The 20,016-nt window shown below is 45.3% G+C and overlaps 1 protein-coding gene across 5 annotated transcripts in view; it reads right to left on the bottom strand.

The window, feature by feature from the left end:
* The window catches only part of polr3e (polymerase (RNA) III (DNA directed) polypeptide E), a 65,615-nt gene that overhangs the window by 18,376 nt on the left and 27,223 nt on the right, over window positions 1-20,016 (bottom strand). For all 5 annotated transcript variants that reach the window (XM_059978964.1, XM_059978963.1, XM_059978966.1 and 2 more), the window contains 8 exons: window positions 19,633-19,677; window positions 18,719-18,810; window positions 17,809-17,929; window positions 16,056-16,137; window positions 14,089-14,148; window positions 11,713-11,870; window positions 4,887-4,951; window positions 402-889 (listed from right to left, as the gene is read on the bottom strand). In XM_059978964.1, coding sequence (XP_059834947.1) covers window positions 402-889; window positions 4,887-4,951; window positions 11,713-11,870; window positions 14,089-14,148; window positions 16,056-16,137; window positions 17,809-17,929; window positions 18,719-18,810; window positions 19,633-19,677 — 1,111 coding nt within the window. The remainder of the gene's footprint in view (window positions 1-401; window positions 890-4,886; window positions 4,952-11,712; window positions 11,871-14,088; window positions 14,149-16,055; window positions 16,138-17,808; window positions 17,930-18,718; window positions 18,811-19,632; window positions 19,678-20,016) is intronic.

Genomic DNA, 20,016 nt, shown 5'->3' with positions numbered 1-20,016 from the left:
TCGAACATTAGGCTACTGAACCAGAGAGGATAACTTCACTCACCTCATCACTGAAATGGTCCCACCACCTATGGACTCACTTTCAAGGATTCTTCATCTCATGTTCTCAATATTTATTGCTTATTTATTTATTATTGTTTGCTTTTTGGTTTCTTTGTATTTACTGTGAGTAACCACAAGGAAATGAATCTCAGGGTTGTATATGGTGATGTATATGTACTTTCATAATTAATTATTTTTTTAAACAAACCGTTCTTGAATTTAAGCTCTTCTAATGAATACATTCTTTGATTTTTCTACCCAGTTTTACCCCCCCCCCCCACCCCATCCTCTACGTTATAACTCCAGTATACTTAGAATCCCGCCCAAAACAAGTCCTTTCTGTATGCTCGGTTACTTACAGGCACCAAGATCTGCTTGCAGCCACAGTCCAGAACGGTCTCCTGTAACATTCGGTCCGAGATGCCACTGAATAAGATGTGGCCCGGGGGCAGACTGGCCAAGTGCAGGTTAAACAGCCGCTTCAGTTCACTTAAACTGAGCACGTAGTGTTTCCTGAGCATGCTGTACACAAAGTCCCTCAGCTCCACCGACACCTGCTTGCTCTGTCCGCCCGCATGTTCATCCGCTGAGTCACGGGAGCTCTCGTCTGTGTGGATGCCGTTGGTCACCATGCTGCCCGACCACGGCAGCGTGTCCATGGGTTCCTCCTCACTTAGCGGCTCCTCCTTGATCCTGACAGGAAGCAAGGAGCTGTCGGGGTTCTGCGTGTCCACTCCATGGGGGGACTTCCGCCGCCTATAGTTGCTGTCCAGGGTGGCATGGTTCTCCCGAAGACGCTCTTTGGCTGTGGCCACCCGCCGCTCCCCGCTCAGCACCACAGGCACAGCTGTTCAAAGACAAAGCAAAGACCAGTCACTCCCAATGCTTTCACTGTGGGGGGGGGGGGGGGGGCACACAATAACATAGCATTTAGCACAACGCTTTACAGCGCCAGCGTCCCAGGTTCAATTCCAACCAGTGTCTGTGAGAAGTTTGTATGTCCTCCCTATGACTGTGTTCGTTTCCTCCCACATTCAGATTAGATTAGACTAGCTTCATTTGTAACGTGCACATTGAAACAGACAGCAAAACATGTCATTTGCATTAACAACTAACACAAACTGAGGATGTGCTGGGGGCAGCCCGTAACTGATGTTACACATTCTGGTACCAGCCTCAGACTTCAATAAAAAATTCCAATTTGTTTAATCTCTTATAAAAATCAGAGCACTACAGTGAACAGTCAGGCTATTCAGCCCATCTAATCTACACTGCTCTATTATTGTCCCATCGAGTTGCTGCCAGACGACTGGCTGATTAAATACTTGCATTAATGGGTACACACGGCTGAATATCATTCAAGGGAAGGAATGCAGGTAAGCCCTGATGTGCCTCATCTACTGATACCCACGTCTCAAATGGGAGTCACAAAATTGAGATAGACTCCTTCCCCATCCCAGACCAATCCAATGACCCATGTTCAAAGACAGATTCTACCCCACTGTTATAAGATTATTGATCAGTCCCCTAGTATGAAGTGTTGACCTCACAATTTTGAACTTGAACTTCGTTGTCTGCACGCACAACACTTTCCTGGTATCTTTTATTTACTTACTTAGAGATACAGAACAGTAACAAGCCAACTACACCCACGTGACCAATTAACCTACTAATCCATACATCTTTGGAATATATGAGGAATCTCAAGCGGTTATGGGAAGAACTTACAAACTCCTGAGACAGTGCAGGAATTGAACCCAGGTGGCTGGAGCTGTAACAGCGTTATCGGCTACTGTGACACTAACTGTAACACTTTAATCTGCATTGTTATTGTTTACCCTTTGATCTGTATGAACTTCTGTATGTAAGACAACTTCTTCACCCTACTTCAGAGTACGTGATAGTAATAAAACTATTTGCCTATCTGGGATTGACTGTAAGCCTTTATTATATGATTAGCATATTATTATTACAGTGCCAGTGACTGGGGTTCAATTCCCGCTGCTGTCTGCAAGGAGATTGCACATTCTCCCATGACTGCGTGGGTTCCCTCCCCACATGCCAAAGATCTACTGGATAGCAGGTTAATTGGTCACATGGTTATAATTAGGCAGCTCAGGCTCATCGGTCCTGTAACTGTGCTATATCTAAATAAAACAAAATTCAGACCAAGACCCTTCATCGGGACACTATTGACTGTTTATTCCTTTCCATAGCTGCTGCCTGATCTGCTGAGTTCATCCAGCACTGGTCTTGCTACATTTGCAGAATCTCTTGTATTCTGATTCTGTTGGACTTCCTAGTCACTTGTGGCATCTCAGAGTTCTGCAATTTTGCAACATTTAGATATTGCTCACTTTTCCCCTCCCCAGACCTTATTCTGGCTTCTGTCACCTTCCTTTCCAGTGCTGATGAATGTTATTGGCCCAAAACATTGATTGTTTAGTCCTGTCTATAGATGCTGCTGAGCTCCTCCAGCATTTTGTATGCGTTGCTCTGGGTTTCCAGCATCTGCAGAATGTTTTGTGCTAATAACATATTGCAGATCTGGTCGAGTGCACAGGTGTCTAATATGTTAACTCATTTTCAGGGCCATTCCCACAGGACAGCATGATCAGGAACTGATCTAATCTCAGGCACCATCACCACGCAAAGAAACAACAGATGTGTCCGAGGGAGAGTGGGCTGTGAAATCTCAAAGAGCCACCAGCCATGCTGCTTGGCACCTAACAACTAAGCCTCACTAACATCTGCGGTCCACTGGTGTGCAAAATGATTCCAGGCTGCATGGAATAATCTAATTCACACTTGGCTGCTACAACACCAAAACACATTTGATTGATGGAATGGTCTCGGGTTCAGATTTCCATATCACAACAACATCAAAATACAGTAAAATGTATCATTTGTGCAAAATGCTGGAGGAACTCAGTAGGTCTGGCAGTATCTATGGAGATGAATAAACAGTCGATGTTTCAGGACTGGAAAGGGAAAAGTTGCCAGAATAAAAAGGTGGAGGAGGGGCCCTGAATGAAAGTAAGGGAGTAGGTGAACAGGCACGTGTAGCACTGTAACACCACTGTAGTGCCGTGGTTAGTGCGATGCTATTACAGCTTGGGGCATTGAAGTTCAGAGTTCAGTTCCAGCATCCTGAGTAAGCAAGTTTGTTCATTCCTTCCTGTCTGCATGTGGATTTCCTCTGGGTGCTCTGGTTTCCCCTCTCAGTCCGAAGACATACTGGTTAGTAGGTTAATTGGTCCTTGTAGATTGCCCGATGATTAGTCTAGGGTTAAACTGGTGGGTTGCTGGACAGTGCGGCTTGAAGGGCCTACCCTGCACTGGATCTCTAAGTAAATGTGCTGGGGGCAGCTGTAAATATCACAGGAATACAACACCACAGCAGAGAAAAATGCTCACTCTAACCCATGAAAACTGCTATTTTGCCCAGTCCCTTTGACTTGCACTTCCCATCCACGTACTTAACCAAACTTACCATAAATGATGCAACCAAACCCACATCCACCCTGAGTGAGGTTCCCCTCAGATGCCCCTTAAGTATTTAAACTTTCACCCTTAACCCATGACCTCTAGTTCTCATCTCATCAACCTTAGTGGAAAATGCCCTATCGATACGCTTCATAATTTTGTACATCTCTGTCAAATCTCCCTTCATTTTCCTATGCTCCACGGAATGAAGCCCTAACCTATTCAAGCTTTCACTTTAACCCCACGATAACATGCCCACCAGGTGTGAGTCCAACCTTGCTCATCCACAAGGATGTGCGATGCCAAGAACAAAGTTCAGCAACACTTCACAGCCTAACTCACATCTGATTTGTCTGACAACATGGATGAGGTTTCCCTACAAAAAGTAGTGGATCCAGCCCAATCCACAACAGGCAAAGCCCTCCCCATCACTGAACACATTAACAAGGGGTGCTTCTACAAGAAAGCAGCCTCCATCGAGGACCCCTGCTGCTCTTCTGGCTGCTGCCACCGAGGAGATACAGAAGCCTCAGGGCCCAAGTTCCCAGGTTCAGGAACATTATTACCCTACAACCATGAGGCTCTTGAACCATGTGGATAACTTCCATCACCTCAGCAATGAACTGATAACACAACCTATGGACTCACATTCAGGGACTCTATATTCATAAGGCCGGTGACGTTGTGGGGGTGGAACTGGGCTCTCTGACAGTGGTGTCTGAAAAGAGGAAGCTGTCCAAGTTGCATGCCATCTTGGACAATGACTCCCATCCACTCCATAATGTACTGGTTAGGCACAGGAGTACATTCAGCCAGAGACTCATTCCACCGAGATGCAACACTGAGTGTCATAGGAAGTCATTCCTGCCTGTGGCCATCAAACTTTACAACTCCTCCTTTGGAGTGTCAGACACCCTGAGCCAATAGGCTGGTCCTGGACTTAATTCCACTTGGAATAATTTACTTATTATTTAATTATTTGTGGTTTTATATTGCTATATTTCTACACTATTCTTGGTTGGTGAGACTGTAACGAAACCCAATTTCCCTCGGGATCAATAAAGTATGTCTGTCTGTTCTCAATATCACTTACTTATTTGTTGTATTTGTACTTGCATATTGATTGTCTGCATGTAATTTTACATTGATTCTATTGTGTTTCATTCATTGTATCTACTGTGAACGCCCACAAAACAATAAATCTCAGGTTAGTATATGCTGACATGTACGTACTTTGATAATAAACTTACTTTGAACTTTGAAGTTTTACAATCATAATGAGTTGCTCGCGATTTGCAAAAATTAATGTTTAGCACCAATTTCCCAATTTGCCAGCTGATTAAAAGCTGGTGACTTACCTGGTTGAGAGTCGTGTTTCTTTGGCATCATGTCTTCCTTGGAGAGGTTGTAGACTTTCTCTAACCTGCAGGGAAAAACCGATAGTAAACACAAGGGATTCTGCAGAGAAGTGACGTGTCAAGAAGAAGGTATCCATCATTAAGGACCCCATCACCCAGGCCATGCCCTCTTCTCATTGTTACCATCAGGGAGGAGGGGCAGGAACTTGAAGACCCATACACAATGTTTTAGAAACAGCTTTTTCCCCTTCACCATCAGATTTTTGAATGGACAATGAGCCCATGTACACCACCTCACTGTTTTTTGCTCTATTATTGGACTACTTATTTAAATTTTAAAGTATTTATTTATAGCATTTATTATGTCTTGCATTGTACTGTTGCAGCAAAACAAATTCCACGACATACATCAGTGATAATAAACCTGATTCTGAGATTCACACACAATATGCTGCAGGTCAGCAGGCAGAGGTTTCCCACTCAGGTTCCAGGAGCCCTTACTTATTGGTCAATGGCATTAAAAAAGACTGGGAACCCCTGATGCAAGAAGAGGAATAAAGATTTGCTTTTTGGACTGGAACCCTTCATTAGTCCTAGTTGCAGAAGCACACATTTAATTCTAGAGTCTGCCTTGCGAACGCAGATCAATGTGCATTTTATGTCACAGGATTCTGAATCCCTGGGTCAATTCAGATTCCTGGGAAGTGGCCCCACAGATAGATGGTCATAAAGAAGCAGGTTGGTCTTCAGAAATAAACAGGAAATTATACTCAAGTTTTGTTAAGAAATTGCTGACCCTAATTTGAGTATTGTGTGCAGTTCTGGTCACCTACCCACAGAAAAGATGAAAATAAGGCTGAAAGATGCAGAGAAAATTTATAAAGGATGTTGTTGGGAATCGAGGATCCGAGTTACAGCGAAAGGTTGAATAGGTTAAGACTTTATTCCTTGGAGCACAGGAGAATGAGGGGACATTTGATAGAGATAGACAAAGTTACAAGGGATACAGATAGGATAAATGCAGGCAGCTTTTTTCCCTGAGGTTAGGTGAGACAAGAATTAGAGCTCGTGGGTTAAGGGTGAAAGGTGAAATACTTATAGGGAACCTCAGGGGCAGCTTCTTCACTAAGAGGGCATTGGGAGTGCGGAATGAGCTGCCAGCAGATGATGTGGATACAGGCTCAATTTCAACATTTAAGAGAAATTTGGGAGTGGTACTGGGGGCTATGGTCCAGGAGGTATGGGGGCGGGGTAGTATTGCAGGGGTATTGGGGTCATAGTCCGGGTTTGAGGGGCATGGAGGGGTATATGGGAGTGCTGGAGGAGTATGGAGGGAGGCCATGGTCCGGGTATGAGGGGTATGGGGGGGGGGGGGGGGGGGAGAGAGAGAGCTATGGTCCAGGGGTATGGGGGGAGGGGGTGCTATAGATACACAGATGTGAGAGGTATGGTGGGGCTATGGTCTGGAGTGAATGAGGGGTGGCACAGATACACGGATGAGAGGGGTTGGGGGGGAGAAATCTAGGGGCATGGGAGGGGCTAAGATACACGGATGGGAGAGATATGGTGAGGCAATGGTCTGGTTGGCAGGCTAAAGATATACGAATGGGAGGAGTGGGAGCCGGTGGTCTGGGTACAGGTCGATGGGAGTAAACAGATGATTAGTTTTGTACTGAATAGATGGGCTAAAGGTCCTGTCTCTGTGCTAAACTGTTCTGTGACTCTAGAAAGACCTTAATATTCTGGATTAAATATAGAGACATTCAAAATTAATTGTCCCTCAAATTAAAGTTTTGTTTAGACTACAGGAGCAAATAAGTTGCAAAAACAGGCAGAAGGGCTCCCTCCACTACAGGTAATGTTTTAATGAGTTATTACTCTTGCTATCAATTTGTGCAAATTTAACGAGGGATCCTGATAAGGGTTGCAATGTCATGGTCTTGTTAAGGGAAAATTGTTGGCACTGGCTATTATTTCTCGAGTTAACTGACAAAGGCAGCTGGATTCCCACGCGCAGAGCTTATCAGAGAAAGCCTGAAGCGACTGCTGACAAAAACACCAGCAGCATTCCTCCAGCAGGTGCAGGCTCTCACCTACAACCGAATGAACATTAATTACTCAAATTATGTGAATTTAAACTTCTCACCAGCTAACTCTGCTGCAAAATATATTGAGAACTGTTCACTACGTACCAAATGTTTTTTTTAAAATGACTGTTCAGTACTGAATAGCAAGTGCCCGTTATTATTGAGTTATTTTGTGTCCTTTGAGTCTTTCAAACAAAGTTACTTTCAAATAAAAATTTGCACCTCTTGAACACAAGAGATTCTGCAGATACTGGAAATCTAGAACAACACACACAAAATGCAGTGGAGTTCAGCATCTATGGCAGAGGTTCCCAACCTGGGATCCACAGGCCCCTTGCTTAATGGTGTTAGTACTGCTTCGTGGCATAAAGCAGGTTGGAAACCCCTGACCTATGGAGAAGAGTAAATAGCTGACATTTTGGGCTGAGACCCTTCATCGGGAGTGGGAGAAAAAAGAAGCCAGAATAAGGTGGGTGAGGGGGAGGAGGACAGGATCAGTTTATTCAGTTCTACATTGCATCTCTGTAAGCCACACCGGGGCGGTGGGAGGGGTTAGGACACACTGAGAGGAGCAAAAATGGTTGCAAGTGATACTTGATGGAGGGAGGGGATTTTCGCCAAAATAGACACAGTCTTCGCAGTTTTGCTGAGTACATCTCCATTCTTGTCATATAATGTAATGCTGGGGCTTTATAAGCCATTAGTCAGTCAGACCTCACTTGTAGTGTTGTGAGCAGTTTTAGACTCCTTACTTCAGAAAGGTTGTGCTAACATTGGAGAGGGTCCAGAGGAGGTTCACGAGAATGACCCAAGAGGAATGAAAGCTTTTGATGGCTCTGGACCTGTATTTGCTGGGGTTTAGAATGGGGGGGGGGGAAGATGCCATTAAAACCTATCATATATTGAAAGGCCTTGACAGGGAGAGGATGTTTTCTCCCTGTCCCTGAGTTGGGGAGTCGAGGACTGAGGGGCACATTCTCAGAATACAGGGTCTATTTAGAATGGAGATAAGGATGAATTTCTTTAGCCGGGGTGGTAAACCTGTGGAGTTTATTGCCACAGGTGGCTGTGGAGGCCAAATCATTACGTACATTTACAGCGGAGATTGATAAGTTCTTGATCAGTAATGGTGTCAAAGGTTATGGGGAGAAGGCTGAATAGGGTTGAGAGGGATAGTAATTCAGCCACGATGAAGGGTCTCAGCCCAAAATGTCAATTATTTATTCCTCTTCATGGACGTTGCCTGACTTGCTGAGTTCTCCCAACATTTTGTGTGTATTACTCCAGATTTCCAGCATCTGCAGAATATCTTGTGTTTATAGAGTGTACTAAAAAGCTGGCTCTCCCACACAATGCATACCAGCAGTTCCTGTGGAATGCAATATCTATAGCAGACAGCACACTGAACAGAAAAATAAGTCCTGTTTTCCACACATTTCCTGACTAAAGGACCTGGGTTTTGTCAGCAATCCCTTGGTAAAATAATACCCCACCCTCGCTGAGAGACTGGAGAGGCCTCTCCACGCAGGGGAAAAACCAGTGAGAGACTCTACCAAGGGCTTTGGACGAGCTGTGATTAAAATATTGTTGCTTTTGCACGGAGAAAACAGGAAAACAAGCTCAACTAGTACAGCGTTTTAATAAAATTTCAAGTATGTGGAATATTGCACAGGAGGCCAATGGGCGGAATAAAAGGCAGCCAGATCAAATTAATATCTTCAGCACAGACTATTATGTTACCGTAGCAACGGTTTCACCTGATGGGAAACCAGAGGGAAGACTGAGCTCAGGAATTGGAGCCAATACCTACAGCCCACCTCTCCATCCCCATGGTGAAACAATGCAACTTTTCAACCAAGATCAGCAAGTAGAGGTTGGAGGCCTGGGGCCTGCATGCCCGGGGCCTCAGTCTGGAGGCTGAAGTGTGTGTGTGTGTGTGCAAAAATGGGTTGATTTGCTCAACACACACAATGGTGGGGGGATGTAGCAGGCCAGGGAGCATCTATGGAAAGGAATAAACAGTTCACATCCCAGGCCGAGACCCTTCAGCAGGACTGGAAAGGGGAAGATGTTGGGATAAAAAGGTGGGGGGAGGGGAAAGAGCACTGCTGTTGCTTGTGGTACGTAGTGTTCGTCTGAACATTGTGGACGTGCTATATGTTGGAGCTGGAATGTGTGGTGACATTTGTGGGCTGCCCCCATTAGCTTGTGTAGGTTGTAAAACACAAATGACACATTTCACTGTATGTTTCAACATGATAAATAAGTGAACCTAATCAAATTTAAAAAGGCAAAAGACTCTCAGCTACCAGATGGCCAGGTTCACTGACAATCCCCCAACCTTGGAAACTCACTAAATGTCTGACAGAGAAAGAAGAGACATCAGAGATGCTGTCCTCCCCTGCCTCCACCATTCCTCTACCCTTATCCACGTCTCCTCCATTTGCTGGACATCCGCACACACACCATCTTCCCACCACCTTAACAGGAATAGAGTTTGTCTCGCTGGCCAACCATGTTGATTCCTATACCCACCCATATTCTGACATGTTGGTTCACAGCCCCTTTTGCCATGAGGCCACTTTCAGGGTGGAAAAGAAACACCTCATATTTTGTCTGGACAGTCTCCATCCTGAAGGCATGAATATCAATGTCTCCTTCTGGTAGTTTCGCCCCTCCCCCTTCTATCCCCAATTCTGGTCTCTTATCTCCTCTCCTCACCTGCCTTTCACCCCCCACCCCTCCTTCTTCACTTCTTCCCAAGTTCTACTCTCCTCTCCTTTGTACTTCCACCCACCTGGTTTCACCTGTCACCTTCTAGCCTGTCTTCCTCCCTCTCCCCCACCTTTTCATTCCCGTATCTTGCCCAGTTCTCAGGGCCTCAGACTGAAACATCAACAGTTTATTCACTTCCATTGATACTGCCTGACCTGCTGTGTTCCTCCAGCATTTCGTGTGTGTTGCTCAGAACTTCCAGCATCTGCAGATTCTCATGTGTCTAGTCAAGATAATTGAGTGTTTTCTGGAAATGTCTTCGGACAGGGAGCTGCCATTTGTTTGGAACTGTCCTGGAGAAGAAAGTCTGCATCTTGCTGGATACCTCAGGCTCTGCTGAACCCTACCTGGTGGCTCTTAAGGAATCTGAGCCCCTTCATCTCGTATTTATGAAGGAGGAAGGTTGAGGGCAGCTCAGGGGTTCAAGCATCACTGTCAGATGAGACTGTCATGCAGTGAAGAGGGACCACAATCAGGACGTACAATATTTCAGCTAAAACATTAAACTGTCAGCCTGGGGTCCATGGACCTCTCAGTTAATGGTAGGGGTCCATGCATAAAATAGGCTGAGAAACCCTACCAGAGACCAAGGACACAGGAGCAGAGTTAGGTAATTCAGCCCATCGATCCTGGTCTTCTGATTGATCATGGCTGATCCATTTCCCTCTCAACCCCATTCTCCTGCCTTCTACCTGGAACCTTTGATGTCCTGTCTAATCAAGAACCCATCAACCTTCACTTTAAATATACTGTACTCACCATCCTCAGGCTAAAGAAATTCCTGCTCGTCTTGTTTCTAAAGGGAGTCCTTGTACATAAAATATACCACAGCAATCCTGAGAAGTAGGAATTTCCCCAGTAACCTACAGCCAATATTGTTCCTCAATTAACACTGTTAATATTGATGATAATATTGTAGTATGTGGGAGTTTGTGCATAAACTGGTTGCTTTGTTTCCTACACTGTCAGAGTGACTTTGTTCTAAATGTCCACTGGCAGTCAGAAACTGGGATATGTGCTGAAGAATTATAAACTAATCTTTTCTGAGCAGAGGGAATATCTAAACAGCATAGTAACATATGATTTGGCTCATCTCGTTCGTGTCAAACTGTTGTTCTGCCAAGTCCCATTGACCCGCACCTGGACCATGCACCTATTCTCTCAATTGTTGAGACGGAACATACATCAATCACTTCCCCGGCAGCTTGTTCCACATTTGTACCACCATCTGAATGAAGTTTCCCCTCACGTCCCCACTTTACCCTTAACCTATGACCTTTAGTTCTTGTCTCATCCAAACCTCAGTGGAAAAAGCCTGCTTGTATTTACTCTATCTAAACTCCTCAATTTTGTACACCTCTATCAAATCTCCCCTCATTCTCCTTCGCTCCAGGGAATAAAGTCTTAACCTATTCAACCTTTCCCTATTACTCAGGTCCTCAAGTCCTGGGAACATCCTTGTAAATTTTCTCTGCACTCCTTCAATCTTACTGATATCTTTCCTGTATGTCGGTGACATGAACTGCACACAACACTCCAAATTAGGCCCCACTAATGTCTTACACAATTTTAACAAAATATCCAAACTCCTGTACTCAAAACTTGATTTATGAAATCCAACATGCCAAAAGCTTTCTTTAGGAAGCTTACATCAACACTTTGAACCAGTTCCTTATTCTGCCCCATAGTAAGGACTTTGCTTCTTTTCATTTACTATATTTTCCTTCTATTTCCCTTCTGTTCTGTACATCCTGCATTCAGGAATTGGGCAGAAAGTACCAAATCCTCAGCAAACAATAGAAAGGTATCATTGAAAATGCAGTAAGAGTCCATGCACCCCTCTGCACCCCCCCCCCCCCAAAGTAGTATAAGCAGTTCAACTCATTACTGCTGGTATGTTTAGGACCAGTTTCTCAGCCTCACCCAACCCCACCCATCCCCGACCGAGTGAAGCATCAGATTACTTGGCCTGAATTCCCATCCAAAGCATGTGCTGCCTCTGGGCCACGTCCGGATGCTTCTTCACAAACTTGGCGTCGTGGGGAAGCAGGAACTCCCAGCCTTTGTTGACACGGGGAACAGACATTTGCTCCAGGAAATCCTTCACATCTTCAGGAGGGAGCTGATCAAATGAAGACAAGCAGAGATGAGGGATGAGGGAGGCTGCACAGCCTTCAAATTACTGAACCCTAGTCTTGAGTGTGAGCAACACACTGCCGGGGCTGGTGGTGGAGACAAGTACATTAGGGACGTTTCACAAACACATGGATAGGACAATGGAGGGAAGGGTGAGATTGAACTTTGAGTAGGTTAAAATCTACCACGGTAACGTCATGGTTAGCGTGACACTATTATAGCTGGGGGTATTCTGGGATTTGGAGTTCAGTTCCAGTGTCTTTCTGTAAGGAGTCTCTGTACGTCCTCCCAGTGCAATCGGTGTTTCCTCTGGGTGCTCCAATTCCCTCCCACAGTCCACAGACGTCCCGGGTAGGCTAATCGGTCATTGTAAATTGTCCTGTGGTTAGGTTAGGGTTAATCGGGGTTGTTTGGCTCGAAGGGCTGAATGGCCCACCCCATCCTGTACTGATAAATAAATAATAAAACAAAAGGTCAGTGCGATAGAGGGTCAAAGTGCCTGTGCTCTGCTGTAATGTTCCATCATGTTGGAAGGCAAGCATGGCTTCGAACTGTGCTTATGCACTGATGTTTTGTTTGCAGACATGTTTAAGATAATATCCTGTGTGTTGTTTATACAGATGTGCATGTGATGCTGCTGTAAGCAAGTTTTTTGAATTGTTGCACCTCACTGTACTTGCACATGACTCAACCAGTAAAGATTAGACCATACGTCACAGGAGCAGAATTAGACCATTTGACCCATCTACAATGCCCCTCCATTTAATCACGGCTGATTTATTATCCCTCCCAACCTCATTCACCTGACTTTCCCCTTTAACCGATGACACCCTGACTGATCAAAAACCTATCAACCTCTACCTTAAAGATACCAACTGACATGGCCTCCACAGCCATGTGTGACAATGAATTCCACACTGCCCCCTGGATAAAGAAAGTTTTCCTCATCTCTGTTCTGGGGCTGTGCCCTCTGTTCCAAGACTCACCCAATATTGGAGAAATCCTCTCCACATCCATGCTATCTGGAACTTCCAATATTCAATGAGATCCCCCTCATTACCTAAATCCTAGTGAGTACAGGCCCAGAGCCAAACACTCCCGTGTTAACCCTTTTATTCCTGGGATCATTCTCGTGAACCTCCTCTGGATTCCCTCCAATGCCAGCACATCTTTTCTTAGATGGGGCCCAAAACTGTTCACAATACTTCAAGTGCAGTCTCACCAATGTCTCATAAATCTTCAGCATTACATATTCTAGTCCTCAAAATGAATGCTAACATTGCATTTGCCTTCCTTACCACTGACTCAGCCTGGAAATCCTTTAGGGAATCCTGCATGAGGACTCCAAAGTCCGTCTGCACCTCTGAATTTTATCCACATTTAGAAAATAGTTTACATCTTTATTCCTTCTACCAGTGCATGACCATGCACTTCACTACACTGTATTCCATCTGCCACTTCTTTCCCATTCTCCCAATCTGTCTAGGGCCTTCTGCGGATGAAGTTCAAAGTAAAATTTATCATCAGAGGAAATTCACTTCACCACTAACATCCCTGAGATTCTTTTTCTGCAGGCCTACTTAGCACATCTGTAGAACAGCAAGTGTAAACTGTGAACATCAGAAACTGTTTACTGTAAACAAATCTGTGGACTTGGCCATTCAAATCATTAAGAACATGAAAAGCAGTGGTCCTACAACTGATCACTGCAGATCATCACCAGTCACCAGCAGCCAACCAGAAAAGGCTCCCTTTATTCCTACTCTTTGCCTCCTGCCAATCAGCCACTACTTTATCCATGCTAGAATCTTTCCTGAAATGCCATGGGCTTGTAGCTTGTTAAGAAGCCTCATGTGTGGCACATTGTCAAATGCCTTTTGAAAATCCACATAAACAACATCCAGTGACTCTCCTTTGTCTATCCTGCCTGTAATTCCCTCAAAGAATTCCAACAGATTTGTCAGGTTAAGATTTCCCCAAAGTCAGTAAACCATGCTGACCATGGCCTACTGTGTTATGTGCCTCCTTGTACCCTGAAATCTCACTGTCACTAAGACTCCAACATTTTTCCAACCACTGGCCTATAGTTTCCTTTCTTCTGTCTCTCTCCCTTAAAGAGTGGAGTGACATTTGCACCACTACAAGAGTGGCTGACACTAGCATTGCAACACATTGTACGTGTGGCAGAGATAACACTCCATCACCTTGATCACAGCAGCTACTTCTTTCCGGATGACCCAGAGGTCCTGCGTAAACTTCCACATCTACAGATGGGGAGACAAGGAAAAGATTAGACAGAACTGGGCTATTACAGCACCAGCCACCTGGGTTTAATTATCACTTCTGTCTGTAAGGAGCTTGTACATTCTCTCGGTGACTGCACGGGCTTTCTCCAGGTGCTCTGGCATCCTCCCACATTTGAAAGACGTACAGGTTAATAGGATAATTGGTCACATGGGTATAACTGGGCAATACGGGCTCATTGGGGCAGAAGGACCTGTTACCATGCGATATCTTTAAACAAATAAAGTTGAAAGTCAGGGTGAAGGCTAAAAGCGTGGGCCTTGCTTGTTCATCTTCACAATGTACTTCTCAAATTTGAGACAAGGTGACAATCTCCTCATGAAGATGACAGCAGCTGGTGGGATAGCTGATGGGAAATTATTCCTACTGGTGGGATAGCTGATGGGAAATTATTCCTGCTGGTGGGATAGCTGACGTGAATTATTCCTGCTGGTGGGATAGCTGACGTGAATTATTCCTGCTGGTGGGATAGCTGATGGGAAATTATTCCTGTTGGTGGAGAGAGTCTAAGGTAGAGGGGACTGAACCCTGGGACTCAAGGCTGCCCAGGGGTGAGGCCATTAAGAACACCATCACACAGTGGGAGTATGTCCTAACCTCTGTCTCCTTCAATACACCCTCATGCAACACGGCAGGCCTCTGCCACATCCACCACAAAAGGCAGGATCTCCTAGTGGCCACCGATTTCAATTCCCTCCTTTACTACCAGAGGACACATTCAGGGTGGAAGAGCAACACCTCATGTTTCATCTGGGGAGCCTCCAAGCTGATGGCATGAACATCAGTTTCTCCCTCTGGTAATTTCTACCCCCTCCCTTCTTTTTCCATTCCCCGCTTTAACTCCCTTCTTACCCCTTCTCTTATCCTCACATGTCCATTACTTCCCTCTGGGTCCCTCCTTCTTCCCCTTCTCCCATCAGATTCCCTCTTCTCAATCTCTTTATCTGTTTCTCCTAACCCCTGCCAGCTTCTTACTTCACCCCTTCCCCTCTGACCAGGTCTCACCTATCCCCTGCCAGTTATACTCCTTCCTCTCCCTCCAACTCTTATTCTGTCTTCCACCCCCCCACCACCCATTTCCAGTCCTAATGAAGGATTCGGCCCAAAATGTCGACAGTTTATTAATTTCCATTGCTGCTGCTTGACTTGCTGAGTTGCTCTGCATTTCTAGCATCTGCAGAATTTCATGTTTGCAACCTGAATTAAATTACTGTTTATGTTGGAACATCACAAGTGAAACAGCTTTTTAGATAAATAACAGACACAACAAAAAATGTCTGCATTATCTATTGCTTCACAGCCTGATATAAAGACAGACGGTGCATTTATGTGATGCCTTTCCCAACTTTCTCATGGCACTATATAGAATGCAAGCAGGGTGTTTCCCCCCCCCCCCCCCCAAGACTTGGCATTAGCTTTGTCACATCGAAACAAAGTGAAACATGCTGCTTGCGTCAACAACCAACAGTCCAAAAATGTATTGGAGGCAGCCAGCAAGTTGTTCCAAATGCTTCAGCCCCACAACTTACTAACCCTAGCCTGGAGCAGCCAGACAAAACCAACACGGCTATGGGAAAAATGCACAAACTCCTTACAGTGGGAGGTCTGAACCCAATTGGTGATCGCTGGTGCTGTAAAGAGATTGTGCTGTTTTGTTACCGTATCACCCTTGTGTTACAAAATAAAGTTCAGCTCTCATTATTAACCCCTTCATTATCATCAATGAAATACCCATTTATCCTGGGATGTTTTTTGGTGTCGAACATTATTGCCAGCACCAGAACACACTAAAAGCGCTTAAAAGATTGCACATCGTCCTTTTTCAATCCAGACTTCTGATCTGATATGTCTGCGTTTGTGTACTTACAATAAAGTCCCTTCCTCTGCACAGAACTTCCGCAGCAACTCCACTGTGGGGACTGCAGGAGTCCTTGGGGTACAGCACGTCACTGGCCAAGAGAAGACAGCAGTACATTAGCCAAGAGTTAAACACTGATTCAAAAGACAAAACTCAACCACAGTAGTGCTGCTTCTCCACAGGTCTGAGCAATCAAAAACTAATGTGACTTAGCATCTCAGTAATGCTACTGTTAACAGCACCACCATTCAAGGTTCATTCCCGCTGTTCACCCAGGAGACCGTGTGGTTTCCTCCTACTTTCCAAAAATCTACAAGTTAGGGTTTGTTGACTATGATGACACTGAAAGCATGGTGACACCTGCAGGCTGGTCCCAGCACATCTCACACTGTGTTGGCTGTTGATGTAAATGATGCATTTCACTGTATGTTTCAATGTACATTAACGAAGCTAATCTTACCTTTCAACTCAATGAACGCAGACTAAAGTTCTTTGAACCTACATAGAAACACTCAGTAGGTCAGGAATGTGGAATCGGAATCAGTTATTGTCACTTGTACCAAGGTAGAGTGGAAAAGTTCATTTGTAAGAGAATGTCATAATTGGTCAGTGACTGGTAGAAGCAGCAGGTAAGAGATAAGCACAAGAGATTCTGCAGATGCTGGAAATCCAGACTAACTAACTAACACACACACACCACTGTCTATAAGGAGTTTGTATGTTCTCCCTGTGAGTTTCCTCTGGGTGCTCCAGTTGCCTCCCACAGTCCAGACATATCTGTCAGTTAACTGGTTATTGCAATTTGTCCTGGGATTAGGCTAGGGTTTAATAGGCGGGTTGCTGGGCAACACAGCTCGAAGGGCCAGAAGGTCTGTTCTACACTATCTCTCAATAAGTGAATAATGCTGGAGGAACTCATGCAGTGTCTATGGAAATGAAACATCAACTGTTTATTCATTTCTGCCTGGTCTGCTGAGTCCCTCCAGCATTTTGTGTGTGTGTTGTGTTTCTATGGGGGAGATAAAGGAGTGTTTAAGCCAGTCAACAACACAAAGGCTCAGTTCGATTGGACAGAATATTCAGAGATTATTAAAAAAATGTAAATAGATGTAAAAAAAAGGGTTTGAATGACACTGGGTCCTTAAGGGAGCAACTTTCAGTGTGGAGTTTAATGGTAAGAAGGTGTCAGACAAGTGCATTGAAAATCTATGCATGAAGTTAGAATGACAACGTCAGCTGTTAATGAAGTGATCTGGGCAAATGCTAATGGACAGAGAGGAGACAAGACCATTGTACCGAAGAACAGGAAGATGCTCCCTGCAGAATGAAGAATTTGATTAGTGGGGCAGGGTGAGGGCGTGGTATGAACAAACACTGTTCAGCACAGAAACAGCCCTTTTGCCCCACCCTATCTGTGCTGACCATACAGCCAAAACAAACTTATACAAAAAGGGTACCACAGTGGTATAACCGCTAATGTGATGTTATTAAAGTACCAGTGGTCGGCATTCAATTCCTGCTGATCACACGGGTTTCCTCCGTGGTGCTGCCACACTCCGAAGATGCAGGTTTCCAGGTTAACTGGTCATGGGTGTAACTGGGCGGCACAGGCTCAATGGATACAAAGGGCATGTTACTGCACTGGATCTCTAACAAACTCCCCTCAACTTGGAGAATCCTTCCAAAGGCAATGTTTCCTCAGCCTAACTCGGAAGCAGGAAGCTTGTCCTGAGCAAGAAACACGGCGATTCTTGGCACCTACCTCTTAACCACCCAGCATCCCTGAACCAGCATGGCCACCTGCTGAATACAACGCAGAACGGCAGTGGAATCGACGCCCGAGCCCAGGAGACCCATCAGGTTCGCAAACTGCACCACCTTCACTGCAGTGAGAGAGGCAGAGAACCCCGTTAGAAACAGAACTTGTGTCAAGGAAAGGCTCCTGTTGCGATGACTGAACCAACATTACGCTACACCACAGGCAGGCAGGCAGACACACTGATCCCGAGGGAAACTGGGTTTCGTTACAGCCTCACCAACCAAGAATAGTGAAGAAATATAAAACCATAAATAATTAAATAATAATAAGTTAATCGTGCCAAGTGGAAATTAGTCCAGGACCACCCTATTGGCTCAGGGCGTCTGACACTCTGAGGGAGGAGTTGTAAAGTTTGATGGCCACAGGCAGGAATGACTTCCTATGACGCTCAGTGTTACATCTCGGTGGAATGAGTCTCCGGCTGAATGTACTCCTGTGCCTAACCAGTACATTATGGAGTGGATGGGAGTCATTGTCCAAGATGGCATGCAACTTGGACGGCATCCTCTTTTCAGACACCACCGTCAGAGTCCAGTTCCACCCCCACAACATCACTGGCCTTACAGCGGTTAGCGCCATGCTATCACCGCTCAGGGTGAAGTTTGTACGTCTTTCCCTTGAGCATGAGGGTTTCCTCTGGGTGCTCAGATTCCTCACTCTGCCCATAGATGCACCACATTAGCAACATCTAAAAGCCATTGAGATAGGTCCATGGATTGGAGATGATTAGAAGGCTATGGGCCAAACACAGATGGATAGACATGGACAAGCCAGGTGCAGGGGCCTGCTTCCATGCTGTATGACCCTATGATGAAACAGGGCGCTCATCTCAAAATACCCCAGCATCACTCACCGTTCTTCATCAGGGTCCTGACCTGGTCTGCCAGGGGCAGGGTCCGCAGCTGAACCATAGAGAGTACGTTGCTGGGGGCTAGCGGTACCTTCCTGCAAGAGGAGTACAGACTATTAATACTATAGTACATAGGAGTAGAATTAGGCCATTCAGCCCATCAATGTTGCACTGCCATTCCAACATGGCTGAACCCACTCAACCCCAATCACTTGTCATTTTCCCTGTAACCTTTGACATCTTTACTAATCAAGAACTTACCGACCTCTGCTCTAAATACGCCCAATTTCTTGACCTGCACAGCAACGAATTCCACAGCTTCACCACCCTCTGGTCCGAGACACTCCCACTATTGGAGACATCGTCTCCACATCCACTCTATCTAGGATTTTCAAATAGAACGCTGTAGCAGCAGTTCTAGGCTATATCATCACCCACAAAGGCCTAACTACAGCAGGAACAGAAGTTGGGACTAACAACAAAGATTTGCTCGATTTTGAGGTTGAACAGGTTAGGACTTTATTCTCAGGAGTGTAGGAGAATGAAGGGAGATTTGATAGCGGTATACAAAATTTCGAGGGGTATAGATAGGGTAAATGCAACTAGGCTTTTTCCCCTGGGGTTGGGTGAGACTACAACTAGAGGTCATGGGTAAAATGTTTAAGGGGAAATCCCTTCACTCAGAGGATGGGAGTGTGGAACGAGCCGCCAGCATAAGTGGTGAGTGCAGGCTCGATTTTAATGTTTAACAGAAGTTTGGATAAGTACGCGGATGGGAGGGGTATGGAGGGCTGTGGTCTGGTGCAGGTTGATGGGACTAGGCAGATTTACAGTTCAGCATGGACTAAATGGGCAGAAGGGCCTGTTTGTGTGCAAACAGAGCAGTATGACTGAGGTATATAAAAATATCAACTTACAATTCTTCTTCTTCAACTGGCGGCATCAACATGGACAAATACTCGCTGCAAAGAGAGGGGAAATCTCAGTGATTTCAGCAAACCAGACTTGGACCTCTACACAGTTATTGGCCCCCAGGTTTCCTAAGGTTGTCATAGCCTGGGGGGGGGGGGTGGAAGAGAGGGGTAGTGGGGTTAAGCTCCCACTACCTATTAAATTCTCCCAATGGCAATCATCTCAAATAGCCTCTGGCAGCCAAGTCCAGCTCCTGGCCTTCATGTGCAGCTTAGCTACTAAGCCCGGCAGAGCCATTTCTACTGACAGAAGGTCCAAAGGTGGGTTACTGGCGTCTTAAAACAAGTTGCTTCAGGCAGATGAGGTTCGTCAGTGTGGTTGGCAGCTCA

The sequence above is a fragment of the Hypanus sabinus genome, chromosome 9, assembly GCF_030144855.1.
Source record: "Hypanus sabinus isolate sHypSab1 chromosome 9, sHypSab1.hap1, whole genome shotgun sequence".
In the NCBI taxonomy this organism is placed as follows: Eukaryota; Metazoa; Chordata; class Chondrichthyes; order Myliobatiformes; family Dasyatidae; genus Hypanus; species Hypanus sabinus.
This window is presented reverse-complemented; position numbering and strand designations above follow the sequence as displayed.